This window comes from Parus major, chromosome 1 (genome assembly GCF_001522545.3).
Source record: "Parus major isolate Abel chromosome 1, Parus_major1.1, whole genome shotgun sequence".
NCBI lineage: Eukaryota > Metazoa > Chordata > Aves > Passeriformes > Paridae > Parus > Parus major.
Window position 1 is genome coordinate 25,126,416 of NC_031768.1, and position 14,742 is coordinate 25,141,157.

The 14,742-nt window shown below is 40.1% G+C and overlaps 1 protein-coding gene across 1 annotated transcript in view; it reads right to left on the bottom strand.

Annotated features, from left to right (window-relative positions):
• Positions 1-14,205, bottom strand: part of TUBGCP3 (tubulin gamma complex associated protein 3) — a 48,710-nt gene extending 34,505 nt beyond the window's left edge. The window contains exons 1-3 of the mRNA XM_015640743.3: positions 13,943-14,205; positions 3,328-3,435; positions 1,426-1,493 (exon numbers count right to left, since the gene is read on the bottom strand). Coding sequence (XP_015496229.1) covers positions 1,426-1,493; positions 3,328-3,435; positions 13,943-14,018 — 252 coding nt within the window. The 5' untranslated portion in view covers positions 14,019-14,205. The remainder of the gene's footprint in view (positions 1-1,425; positions 1,494-3,327; positions 3,436-13,942) is intronic.
• Between the last annotated feature and the right edge of the window lie 537 nt (positions 14,206-14,742).

A 14,742-nucleotide genomic window follows, 5' to 3' on the forward strand; every position in this document is an offset into this window, starting at 1 on the left:
GATTAAGTAGTGGTGAAGAAGGAGCAGCAGCTGCTTCTTCTTCCAGCCAGGATAGAATAAATCCAAGTGCTCTGAGAAGCATGGTTTGCTCAACTGGCAGGCTGCCATATAAATAAGCACTGACCTCCTTTCCTGTTTGGAGTAATAGATGAAACAAAGTTAAAACAGATTCACACACTTTTTTTCCCCCCTCCCAACTGCTTTCAAGAATTGTTGGAAGAAGAGCCTCACTGATACAGAAAATGTATATCCCTTTGAGCCCTTCCCTATGCTCATAGGAAAAAGCAATGATTGTACACCATTAATAATAAACCTAACATCAGGTTGAATAATAATTGGTTGTGTGAATTTTAAAGAAGCCATGATACTATTTTATATACACAAGATGCTAGCAGAGGAAAGAAAGAGGTTAGAAGAACCTTAAATGTTTAAGGAGGCAGTAATATACCAGAATATGGCCTGCATTACAGAAGAATAAGCGAACATATAACACAGGCAAGACATTTTGTTCCAAAGATTAGTCATCATGCTCTGCAGCACTTTGCCTGCCAAATGGTGATGCAGTACATAAGCTACAGAAACATGTTATACAAAGTCTGTACTAAGAGCTGTCTGCAAATCAGTGCTCTGCCATACAAATCAGTGCAATTAATACACAAACCCACAGGGTACCGTAACCAGGACAACTTACTCAGTAACTGGAGCTCCATACACTAACAAAGTAATGGGTAAGTCAAGTATGGATGAGGGGAGGAGAAGAACCATGTTCTGACTAGCCATACTCTCCACAGAATACCTTTTTTTGTAATCTTTTGTAATCTAGCATTATCATGTTCAACTCACGTTCTCTACACACTAACATATTTTGTCAGAACACTGGCATGCAGTATTCCTTGATTAACACTGGCGTTAAAGCCATCCAATCCAGCAAAGCTTTAACCTTCAACACTGAAGACCTGGAGCAGTTAAAAATTCAGATGCATGAGACTACTAGATTAGTAAAATTAATACACTGCAAAGCATTTCTGTAAAATAAATGATGAGAAAATTCATCAGTTTTACATATAAAATGAACCCTTTATTTCTATAGAGTTCATTTCCTCTTATGAAGTACCCCTTCATACAACTTGAATCAAATAATAGAAATATAGCTAGGGTTGAAAGGCATCTCTAAATGTTGTCTGGTCCAATCCCCTTGTTTAAAGCAGGGTGATCTACAGCAGGTTGCCCATGACAATGTCCAGTCAGGCGTTGACTTGTCTCCAAGGATGAAGACTCCACAACTTTCCTAAGCAAGCTGTTTGAGTATTTAACTATCCTCCCAGAAAAAATATTGTTCATGACCTGAGCAGCCTCCAAAACAATTCTAACATCACAAGGATGCTTATGAGTCCTTTCAGTCTCTTCATACATTTATGAAACTACCTGTGAACCAAGTTTTCTGTAGAGTTCTGAAAACAAAGCAGCATCTGCTTCCCTTCTTTGTCGCACAACTGTTTAAAAAAAAAGAAAAAAAAGTAGATTACAAATTTGGAAGTGTAACAGTCATGTCTTAACATATACTTGTGGTAAATTATAAAATGCAACCAAGAAAGCTTCAGGATGCTAGACTGTTTCATTGTATTTACTTAAGCACTTTGACAGTTTTCATTTTAGCTGCATTCCAGCCCTGAGAATTCTTGCAATGCAAGTGATTCAATATAAGTATCTGCTTTTCTTAGCTCAAACAAAATGTACATTTTTTTAAGTAAGTGTCCTGGTAAAGTCTAGTCTGCCATTCAGTAGGTTTAGGGAACTAAGGGACTGAAGACACAACTGAAAGTAGATATGCATTAAAGAATGTTATAAAAACTACATGCAATTGCTCCCAAACTAGAGTGTAATTGTTTTTATTTTAGGCAATAAAATCAAGACAAAAAGTAGTAATGCCATTTTCTGCAAGTCAGGCAGAATTCCAGGGTCACACAACTTTCATATATTACAAAAAATATTAGACTCAAATCAGTGCCAGTTACAGAAGTACCTTCTCAGAGAAGACATCTTTCAACTAATATTTCTTATAAAGTTATGTTGCAGCAGAAAGAGCCATGTTTAAAAAAAACCAAGAAAATAAAGACATCTGAAGAAACTTCAGTGATAAGAAAAATAGCTATTAAATGTTAGAAATGCTAATTAGCATCAAATGTCACTGGTAAGTACAGTAAGTCATTACTTCGGTGGTATCTCCAAAATAAATATCAAGTTAGAAGGATATATATCCAGTCACTTGTTACATGACGACTAATATAAGCTTACAAGCTGAAGCTGGGGAGGAGGATGAGGGAGACAGTCCTCTTCAGAAAACTGGCAACAGGCCCAAAGGATATATGCTGTCCTATCTACAAGTAGCCAAAGCATGGCAGGATGTGTTTATTGTAGATTCCAGTGTTTTGGAGTTGTAGCTAGAGGAATTCTAATGGGCTTATTTGTCTATCAGCAAGTCACGGAAGCTCTGCATTAGCAAAAACATACACATGGACTTTAAACCAGTTACAACCACTGACTTCAGTTATCCTAATTCAATCTCTGAATATTCAAAGCTCAAATATGAAGCTTTAATTTCATCAGCACAATTCAAATAATTGTTTCTGGACATGCTATGGTGCAGTAGAATCTGCTGAAAGCAGTATTTGGCTTTTCAAGAAGAATTCATCATGCCTCCTTTGGATACGCACAGTGCAACACTTGACTCAGAGCAGCAAAGAGCACAATGGAATGAAAATGCAACATCCCTTACAAAGTCATGGTCTGTGACTTTTTTTTTTTTTTTTTAAAGAAGGTGTATGCAGAAAACTTGTAGAGAAACTGAAGGAAAGTCCTAAGTCACAAACCATTCCATCAATTCCCAGGACGCTCATGCAGCAAGTTTCACACAGGTGCTCATGAAGTTAATTGTGCCAATGTGTACTATTACTGAAGTGTACATCTGAAAAATCCCCCTCTTTTACTCTTCTAAGAAGAAATAAGAACTCATAAATTCCAAGCACTATTAAGGTGAAAGGAGTGCAGTATTAATTACTCTTTGTCTTCATAGTGGCTAAGATACAAAGCAGCGAGGAAAGTTTAAGCTGAGTACTCAGAAAAATCTGAGCTGTGAAAACAAATAGCCACTCAGGAATAGTCACCAGGAAATTAATGGCATTTACATCATAAGATTTTCAGGAAGTAAGCATTAGTAATAGATTTGATAACTATCTGTGAGGCAGAGTTGTCCCCTTTTCAGAGAAATAACTTGATTAACTTCATGAAGAATTTTGTATTTCTAAGAAAGGAACAAGATGCACTTACGTTCTTTCTTGATTTTCTCTGCTACAAGAAATTCATCACGCTCAACAGTGGGAGCAAAATTGCTTCCAATAACTCTCACTGCATACTGAAACTGCTGGGCTGCATCAGCTGAAAGAAAAAGAAAACTCTGTGAGATAAGGAAAATGCTAAAGTTCCACTAAAACTGATTTTAAAAGAAGTGAGACATGATATTGCATTGCTGTGTCTGAAAGCAGCAAAAACATACCTGGCTTACATCTGATAAGGTTGTGCTGCAATTCTTAGGCACACTTCTAACCAGAGGGCAGCAAAGTCCTGTTTATCCAGCTTAGCGTAGCATTAATGTGATATTTCAAACACACTCACCTGTACACACCCCACAAATAACTGCACCAAAATTAGTGAATAAGCCCTTCCTGTTCTGTGCTGTCACTTAGGTCTACTCAGTTATTAGAGAGCACACTTTGCACACTTAACCGCCCATCCCCATGGCCAGAAATGCTGCGGGACATGGCGCACAGTCACACAATTCAGCTCACACACCAATACACCCATATTCACCGCCTAACCCTGGATCTTCTCTCACATATTCATGACAGTGGTTTTACCAGTCTGCATCTTGGTTTTTGGTTTTGTTTAAAACAGTTTGAATGGTTTCACCTTTTGATTCAAAGCCAACTCAGAGATATCAGCATGCCATCCCAATGCATAATGTGGACACACAGAGGTCACAAATCAGTGACCTCCTTCCACTGCTTCTTCCTCATGCAATAATTCTGCTTTTAATCTTGTTGTTGAACAGCGCTGTTTTAGTACAAGTATCTTGCTTTTTGGGAAAACTAACAGTCTGGTAACACCAAGATAGGGCCAGGTCAGTATTAGTACCTCTACAGCATAGTCATATTCCCATTTATTGACCTGAAAATCAAACACTAAGCCGACAGACACGTTAAGTGCCCTTATAAAGGGTCAGACACATTTTTATTCCTTATCTAGAAACAACTGTAATATCACAAGGAAAAAGGTACATAAGAAAATAACCAAGAGTGCTTGCCACATATTTGAATCTTTTTACTTCAGGAAAGAAACCCATCTAAGCAATTCTGCATATTGTCTGTTCTGTATATAACAATTATGTGTGCAAATGCATCACATGCTCATTTTTTTATTCAGCCAGCTGAGCAGTCAGCTCTCAGGGAAAACCGCCAAGTAATGCAGCAAAGGCTCATCAAGGATGCTGGTCAGGATAAATATGCACAAAAGGAACAGAAAAATGAAATATGAAATAACATTTCAAGTGTATACCATCTCTTAAATTAACTAATATTTGCAATTGGAAAAAAAAATACCTTGAAGATACTAAGTCAAATATTGATTAAATGCTTTAAAATCTTCAAAAATTTATAGGAAGAAGTTTGAAATATGTTCTTCTTGAATGTCCATTTTATACTGTCTTATATTATAAATGTCATTCACTGGTCAAACTCAACCAGAATACAACTGTAGAACAGCAAGCTTTCACCAAGTCACACAAAGAAATACTTCACACAATCAAGAAAACAGTCTGTTCAGACAAAATCATTAACATTTAGCAATATTTGACAATACTGGCCTACAGAAGATGAAAGAGTATTGTTCTATTGTCAGAGAAGAAAATGCCACTATTACTGTAAGGTCACAAACCTCTATGACAAATGTCTCCTCTACTGTTAAACTAAGCAACCTTTCAATTGCAATAAGGTTTTGAAAATACAAATACAAAAATTTAATAGTCCAGCTACCAATAAACCATATGAAGAGTTAAGTATGAGGAAGCATTTCTGCGTAATTCTTAAGTTTAATTCATGTCATAGCAGTACTCAAGATTTCAAGAAGTTTTCTGCATGGTTAGTTAAAGTCAAATACTGGCACTAAGTTATCCCAAACAGCATATGTTCCATCAATTCCTCAAGTGTGTACTTGGCACCAGATAGGAAAGGGGCAAGCTTTTCTTTTAACAGGGAAGTTTTAAGGAAAATTCATTACCTCCTGCAACAGCCTTCTATTTCAATACCAACCATAGCTAGACTAGTTAAAGCACTGAAACTTAGTATAGCCTTTTCCATACTGCCCTAACAAGGCATCTGAGAAAGATCTCTAGTTGAAATACTACAATTTCATTCAACAAAACCTGCTTTTTAAACCTGTTGCACTACTGAAAACATGGGAAAAGTCATCTGCTCTTTATACATTGCTGATTTGCAACAGCAATTCAACAGCTCTGTAGCAACACTGGTTTTCTATTTTATTTAATTCAGATTTCTATGTTTTATTCATATCAAGTCCAGCTTCTCTTTTACAAACAAAATTCCCTGCTGTGGGTGTTTCCTCAGCAGATTATTTCTCATGAATTCGTAAAATAATTTCATGATTTAATCATTTAATGATTAAACATAACTTCATGCAGATATGTGTTAGTACAATAAAAATTCACACAGGTTATAACTAATAGGCACATCTAATTGCTTCCCTCCTCAAAGAATCATCATTATGACAGCAGACATACTTAAAATATACAGCCATCTATCCATTTGAACATCCTTCATCAGAAAATGATTACAGCATGACTCTGTTACATAACAGCAAGCTCAATATATCTGATGCAGCTGTCTGAAGGCTAAAGGGGTAAAACAACCTTGATCATTACATTATTTCCAGAGGTCTGATCAGAGCAGAGAATAAAACAGCCACTTCTCCTCAGACTATATCCCTTAAGTAATACACACACAATTAATGACACTTATAAGCAGCCACACAGCTGAACAGAGAATTTGCACTTGTGAATCACAAGAAAAAAATGAAAATTTAATAACAGTCTCCTTTGAACAAAGCAACCCATCAATCCTTCAAAGATCTGTACTCCACACAGCTATTCAAACTTTCCTAAACACAATAGTATGCAGTATTAGAATGGAACTATTTCAGAAGGCAGATAACAGCACTTTAAAGCTAAATACAAATATAGCACATTAAATATATATATAGAGAGAGAAGCAATGCACAGAAAGACTCTGGTTGTAAAGAAAGCAAGGAGAAACAGGACTAAAGATAAAATTTAAAGGAAAAGATCACAAGACAGAGAGATAATTAGCCAATATACTTGCAAGAAGGCAGTACTTCAGAGAATGTGCTGAAATTCAGCAAGACTATTGCTATAAAGAAGCTTCTAACACTACCCATATATAATTTTAGGGAAGTGAACTGAAATCCACTTTATACTCTTACATATTTCTTTAAACAAGGTTGGTTATCAGTCAGTTAAGCTTCCGAAAGCAGGCAGGGGGAAGCCCTGACAAACCTAAGTAGTAACTGAAACTGTTTTTCCAAATCACTGTGAGAAACCTTGTTTTCTGAAAAGAAGACATTTGGCTATTTAAATAGGTCTATAAACAATTTCTGAACTACATGACCACGCTAAAGAAAGTTTAGCTAAACTAACTTTCTTTCTTTCTCTCTTTCCAAGAAAGAAAGTTTCCTTCTTTCTTGGAAGACTTCAAAGATTAGCAAACTCTCCAGTCAGCTGTCTATCATCCCAGACAACTATTTTCCTTAAACACAAATGCAAAATCATTGTAAAACAATTACACTCTAAACTGCATTCAGTGCTGCAGGAGTGGTGCTGACCAGGGAAAAATTATTGCTGCAAACTACTTCAGATACAGATGCTGCCAAGACCCAAACAACAAACTTCTTTCCTGTAACAAAGTGTGTAATATGCCTAATGTGCTGTTGTCACAAAATAAAGCTGGGAAGAAAAGCTGTAAAGCTTTTCACCTTCTCATATATACCATGAGTATATATGATATTTGCCAAGACAGTAATGCTGCTGTATCTCCTCTGTTTTACTCATGTTCTACATTACTATGAAGTACTACCTGGGGAAAAATGAAATTGTATTAACATGTCATATAATGATAAACTAGAAGACTAGTCTCAAATGCCATCAGCATTACTATTTTGTTCTTGAGGAGAATCTAAATGCATTGTGAGCAAAACTGCTTGTTCCTATAGAAAACACTGGGTTTGCAATGTGCAATTGTAGGCCCAGCCTAGTTCAGACATGCAAGGTGCCACACTGGGTTGAGGTAACCCCAGACACAACTGCGGACTGGCAGAACCCACTGAGAGCAGACCTGCAGAGAAGGACTTGGGAGTTCCCATGGATGAAAAGCTGGACATGAGGCAGCAATGCATACTCACAGCCCAGAAGGCCTGAACACATCTTGGGCTGCATCAAAAGAAGGGAGGCCAGGAGGTCAAGGGAGGTGATTTTCTCCTTTACTGTGGCCTTGTGAGATCCCACCTGCAGTGCCACATCCAGCTCCAGGGTCTCCAGCACAAAACGACTTGGACCTGTTAAGAACAGGTCCACAGAAGACCACAAAGATAGTCAAAGGGCTGGAGCACCTCTCCTGTAAAGCCAGGCTGAGAAAACTGAGAAAACTGGGGTTGTTCAGCCTGGAGAAGAGAAGGCTCTGTGCAGAGACCTCATTGTGGCCTTTCAGTACTTAAAGTGGGTTATAAAAAAGAGAGAGCAAGTTCTTACCTAGGCAGATAGTAATAGGACAAGGAGAAACAATTTTAAAATAAATAATAAAAAAGGAGACATTTAGACACCATGCTAGGAAGAAATTCTTTACACTGAGGATGGTGAGACACTACAGCATATTGCCAAGAGAAGTTGTGGATGTCCTGTCCTGGAAGTGTTCAAGGCCATGTTGGATGGGTTTTGAGCAACCTGGTATAGTGGAAGGTGTCCCATCCCATGACAGCAGGACTGGAACAATATGACCTTTAGGGCACCTTCCAAGTGAAGTCTTTCTAAGATTCTATGAAGTATTCCTGAAAAAAAATTAATTTTACATCAGTCTTCTGACTGAGTCAACAATCTTACTCAAACTTCTCTTCTGTTGATGAAAGCTTTTAGTTGAAGCATCTAAAATTTATTGCTACTGAACTGTGTTTCTATTCTCCAGACTCCTTTCCCACCAAGGAAAAGAAATCAAAATAAGCCCAAGCCACATACACTCCCCATATCTTTCCTTACTTAGAAGTTGTCCATAAACTTTGATGCATAGCACAGGAAGCATGACTATTCTTTAATTCTGTTAATATGGCTGGCTCTTGTTGCATTGTTTGCAAACAGATTTATTTGAGGACTGTCCCACTGAACTATCAACAACTCTGTTATAATATTTTCTGAACTTTCCCTCACTATGAATTTTTGCCTCTTTTGTCAACCCCCATCTGCTATGTTACTAGCATAGGTAAAACTCCTTATCACCTTTTGAATGAACTCTATGCTTTTCTCTGAAACATAAAATTTTAACATTTATTCCAATAATTCAGAGTTTAAAAACCCAAAATCAAACAGCAATAACAAAACTGCCACTGACACTCTATAGAGATTAAATTGAGGCCACAGTATGGACTTCAGGTAGCAAACTGCTCCCCAAAGACTAAAATACTACTTTACTTTCTAGAGCATGCACACCTCCAATAGTACTCTGGCACACAAAAATCTTTTTAGGTTTCAAACTCAAATAGATTTAGCATGAATATTTATAGCAATACCATTTGTTTCCATTGAAGGCATTAAGAGTTCTTAGAGGTTTGTGAAAGACAGCTAAGAGCAAGAAGTTCTTTGTCAGAAGGACTAAAATTACTGTCTGAAGAGAGGCATGCAACCCTCTATAACTGCTGGAGACTACAAGAACAGTGAGGGGGAAAGAAAATTATAGCAACTACTGCACAGGTAAGCAAGCTCCCTGCAAGACCAGGTGTAAGTATAAAACTGAGTGGACAGCCTGGAAAAACACAGAAGATAATATAAAGCCAGTACAGTAATTCGTAGACACTATGAGAACATGTGGAAGAGAGAGGTCAGCAACATCCCCACTGCAGGGTCAGAGAACACAAACTAATCACTGGCTGACTGCAAACACACAGCACCATGCAAAGCTTTAAATCTCTCCTTGAGGACTGGCTAGAGCACAGCAACAAAAAACTTTCAGACACTAGTTTTTGGGAAAAAAAAAAAGTTTAGGTAGATAATTTAAAAAAAAAACAACCTAACAACTAAACAGTTCTTCCACATAACTCAGTAGACCTTGTAATGAATTTCTCAGAGGCAGAGCTGTTTGCAAAAAAGTATATCCCAATAACTAGGCCTATGCAGCTGACTGGTTCTGGAAACAAAGCAAGCCATCTACTTAGGGGATGATCCCAAAAGGGGGGAGAGAGAGAAGATGGGTCCATCACTGACAGCCTGAAGCCACAATCCATCAAACCACAAATTCACTTCAACATAAATCTTTAACAGGCAGAGAAGGTGGAAACCTTCTAAGGCCATCATGGGCAGAAGCAAAAAATTCCTTGATGAGTGTTTATGGAAGACTTCAGGCAGAGGACTGCACAAAGTAGGCTTGGAAGGAAAATAATCCCACCTTAGCCTTAAGTGAACAATAATTGCACAGACATTATATAAACTTTAGGTCCTCCTGAAGCTGTAGCTCCCTCACAAACATAACACACAAGTGCTGAGAAGGAACAAAGGGAGAACAAAATTTCTCAAGCAGAAACTCAGGGAATGTAAAGGCAGGAACAACAACTAAGTCATTGAACATCAATTCCTTTATTATTTACCATTTAAATTTCATCCAATTTCATCAGCACCTTGTACTTCACATTCACAGCAGGTTAACTACATAAATGGTTTAAGATGGATGTTTTCAGCTTCTTGTTTTCAATTGTTAGTAGAGATTTCTCTACTAAATTTAAAGATCTGTTAATTGCCTAAGGGTTTTGCCCCTAAACTCCTTAGATGCACTTGAACATCATAAATTACTTTCCAAACACTAAACTGATAACACTTGTAAAGTTTGCTTCAAAAAAGAGGCTGATTATATACAAAGCAGCCTAACTTCACTGTACACAAGGAGCAGAAAAGCTGCACACAGACCACTAACCACACACTAATACCTTACTTCAAACTTGTCCTGTGCTGAAAGGAACAAGAATTACAAGCCTGTAAAATAGCAAGATGCTAAATAGCTTGTCCAGTGGGTTCCTTACCACCTTCAGACACACGCATCTTCCTTGACACAGAGGATGTCAGCGCTAACAAAATTCCTTTATTGTCTTTTATGTATTCCTTGGACATACGTATCAGCATCTAGGGGAAAAAAACACCACACACACCCTTTCATGACTTTCACAGAATTTTTGATTTTTCAGTCTATGCACTTGAAGTCTATAGCTGAGCTAACACATGTACTACAGTTGACTGCTTCAAGGGAAATCCTGTCTCAGAAGAGTGAGGTTTCAGTGCTAGCATCCCTCCTAACAGAGGACTAAAGAGCAGGGTAAGAACAGGCTTCCCATCTGTCACATGCATAAAAACATGGGTGATAAATGTGGCAGACAACCCACTTTTTTTTTTTTTTTAAGCTGCCACTTCAAAGAAGTCCTCAGATAATCCTCAAGTGCGCAGACAAGCAGACTACAGGTTGCACACAGAAACTCACTGTGATTTTGGCCAAAACTTCCACTTTCACTAGTCAAACACAGCAAGGATTTTAGTCACATTATCAGAATCCAAACACACAGGAGCAGCTTCAACATTTATTTAAAAAAATAACAAAACCTAGTTCTCTTGCATGTTTTTGCACATACTACTTGTAAATAAAATTATTATTCAAGTCAGGAGATACAGAGAGGTATCGGAACAACCACTTAAAAAAAAATCTAGATCCTAAATTGCTAGAAGTGAGCCATCTCCCTCAATACTCATACTTCAGTTGATAAACAGAGCTTTCCATTTCTGTTCTCATGCTCTGCTTAACTTTTTTAAGTATCACAGACCTAGATAACACTAATAAACAAGCTTAGATTGAATTTAGATTAGACTCCAAGTCTAAGAAAAAAGAGTAATGAAGGAAACAGGACTATTAAAGAAATAATGTCCTTGAAAAGGCATGTGCTATTCCAATAAAGCTAGACAATCTATTTTCCAATTTCTTTTTTGTTTTATTTTTTGGAAATCGAACTAGCAACTAGCACAACAATTTAAGATTTTTGGTAGCAAATCTCTGAAATACTCTTAAACAAGAACATATACCAATTGTATCAGAAAAAAGTTTCCAAAGAATGTTAAAGGGAAGAAAGAGCTTTAAAAACAGAGCTATAAGAGCACCTTAGAATTGTAGTCTGATGTGAAGCACCCTTCAAAATACAGTTAAAAAACCTGCTAAAAGAAACGTGGTTATATAAGAATACAAGAGGCATTAAACAGTTTAGAAGCTACTGATTATTTAGTGGAGATAGGGAAAGAGTAGAAATTTGCCACATCCTGATAAAATCTTTCAACAGGAATTCCTGACACAGAAATACTATAGATCCTGGGGAAATAAAAAATATTGTATTGCAGAAGACTTAAAAATGCAATGGAGAAGGAAAATATTTTGAAAAACAAAAACCAGCTGTTGATCATAGAATTACTTAGGTTGAAAAAGACTTTTAAGAACTTAGAGTTATATGGAGTCTTTTCTGTGAAGGAGTCCCTACTCAACAATTCAGTGAAGACAAAGATTCCAATTTACTACCAATTTTACCAAGGTTCTCAGATGAATCACAGAATCACAAAATGGTTTGGGCTGGAAGGGATCTTCAAAGACCGTCTAGTTCACTTTCCCTGACATGGGCAGGGACATCTTTCACTCAATCAAGTTGCTCAAAGCCCCCTTCAGTCTGCTCTTCAACACTTGCAGACAGGATTCACAACTCCTCTGGGCAACCTGCTCCAGTGTCTCACAACCCTGACTAAAAATTTTCTTCTCTGTGTCCAATCTACACATACCCTATAATTGTTTAAAGCCATTAGCCTTTATTCTGTCACTGTTTGGTAAAACGTGTCTTTCTTATAAGCCCTTTCTAAGCACCTAAAGACCACAATGAGACCTCTGAGCAAAGCCTTCTCCAGACTCAACAGCCCCAACTCTCTCAGACCTGCTTTGTATGAGAGGTACTCCATTCCTCTCACCACTTCCATGGCCCTCCTTTGGACCTGATCTAATACATGCACGTCCTTTTACAACTGGGGTCCCCAGAACTGAACACAGTACTGCAGATGGGGGTTTCACAAAGAGCAGTGAGGGGAGAATTACTGTGCTCTACCTGCTGTCCATGCTTCTTTTTAAGGAGGTCAGAATATGCTGACTTTCTGGGATTCACATTACTATCTCATGTCCAATTTTTCATCCATTCCCCAAGTCTTCTTCAACTTCTCTGTAGGACTGCCCTCAATCCACTCATCTCCCGCTCTCTACAGATATTAGGGATTGCTCCAATCCAGGTGCAAACCTTGAGGTTCACAGAGGCCTGCTCCTCAAGCCTGTCAAGGTCCCTCTGCATGGCACTCCCTCCTCTCAGCACATCACTTGCACTGCTCAGCTTGGTGTCACATGCAAACCTTTCAAAGGCACACTCAAACCCACTGTCTGTTATTAATAAAGATATCGATCATCATCAATGATCAATACAGACCTCTGAGGGGCTAACCTAACCCTAACCCTAACCACTTGCTATTGATCTTCATATTGACATTGAGACAGTGACTACAACTCTGTGGATATGACCAGTTTCAATTCCTCATTCACCAAACAGTTCATCCATTAAACCCAAATCTCTCCAACTGAGAGAAAAAGATGGAGTGTGAGACCACAACATGCCATCTGCAGTAGGTGGAAACAAAGTCTGAGAGACAGACAACATATATATCTCTACCTTGTTACTTACTTTCTAGATTTCTAACATAACAATAATCCATATGTAAGCCACGTTCTAGTAATTTTTTACAACAGGTCATCCCTCAAAAGTTTTAGTTACTGTCCAGGAAATATATAAAGGGACTTGTCAGAAGAAAAGGGCACGGAGAGAGAAAAGAATAAGGGATTTGACAACCATTACTAATAAGGGAGAAAGCCAAATCTCATACAAGAAAACAGATGCAATAAAAGCTTCTGCATGAGTTTATCTAGTGAGCCACGCTGATAAACAAAGCAACTTAAAAAGGAGACTCAGCAGATGTACGCCTTCCTTTCCACCTCCCCGACTGCTTACTAAAAAGAGTCTTCGCCTGCACTGCAAGGGAGAAAGTTACGCAAATAGACAAGAGATTCAAGAGATTCATTCGCCTGCTGGAGACTCACAGCAGCATCAAGACACCGAGGACCTGTAGCGGACCTGGCGCACGTCCATGGCTCCACTCGATTAGGGATCGGCAAGTGTTCCTCAACGCGTACACGGAGCCCCCTTTCGCCCCAACACCCCGGCACCGGCGCCCCGCTCCCCGAAGAGGAGAGCGCCTTCACGAGCCGGCCAAAGCTCCGGGTGAGCCGGAGGGCACGGAGCCGTCTGCAGCCGCCTCCCGCCGCAGAGCTCCGGCCGGCACCTCAACATTGCCGGGGCTGTCACGGCCCGGGCCGGGAGGCCGCCGACACTCCCTGCCGAGGGGGCCGGCATCTCTCCAGCCCTGCCGGGGCAGCCCCCGCGGGCTCCGAGCGCTGCCGCCGGGAGAATGGCGAGGGGACGCCGTTACCTTCGCTCTTGCCCAGGATGCGGCAGCAGAGGCTCTGCAGCAGAACGTTGGGGGATTTTTGGTCCGGAGTCGCCATCGCCGCGCGGGAAGCAGGAGGTGGCGCGGGGGCCGGGAGCGGGCGGCAGAGCCGGAGCACGGCGGGGTGGCGGAGGGAAGGAGGGAGGCGAGGACGCGCCGCCCGGTCGGCAGCGCAGGAACCCGGCGGCACCTCCCGCTCCCGCCGCCGCCTACGGCGCCATTTTCACGGGACCCGCCGAAAGCCGCAGCCGCGGCCGCGCACCCAGAATGCCCCGCGCGGCGGTTCCGGGGCAGGCACCGCCCCGCGCGCGGGCAGGCCCGCGGCGGGAACAGCGCGCGCTCCCCGCCGGGGAGCTGCTGTGGCCTGCGCGCCGTGCCGTGCTTGGAAACGCCTCTCGCCTGCCCTCAAAGTCTCTGAGACACCTTACATCAAAGCACAGGTTCACTGCAACGCAGGACTTCTAACGAATGCAGGAGGTGGAGGCTTCCTCAGGCCATCACGGGCAGGAGCGAAAAAGTCCTTGATGGAGTGCTAACAGAAAACTTCAGACGTGGGATTGCAGAATGTAGACACGGATGCAAAGTGTTGCCAAAACATGTTCTTTCACCTGGTGAGCAAGAGGCCAATACACACACAGAGTCGAGGAATTTGATTTATTTACAATTCTGCACTGTAAGCAAGGGGTGGATGGATCTGCTGGGTGGCAGTATCCGAACGATCAAAACTTTTTACTATTCAGACATTTTAGTAAACAAAAGAATTAGTGTTTATTGACTACAAG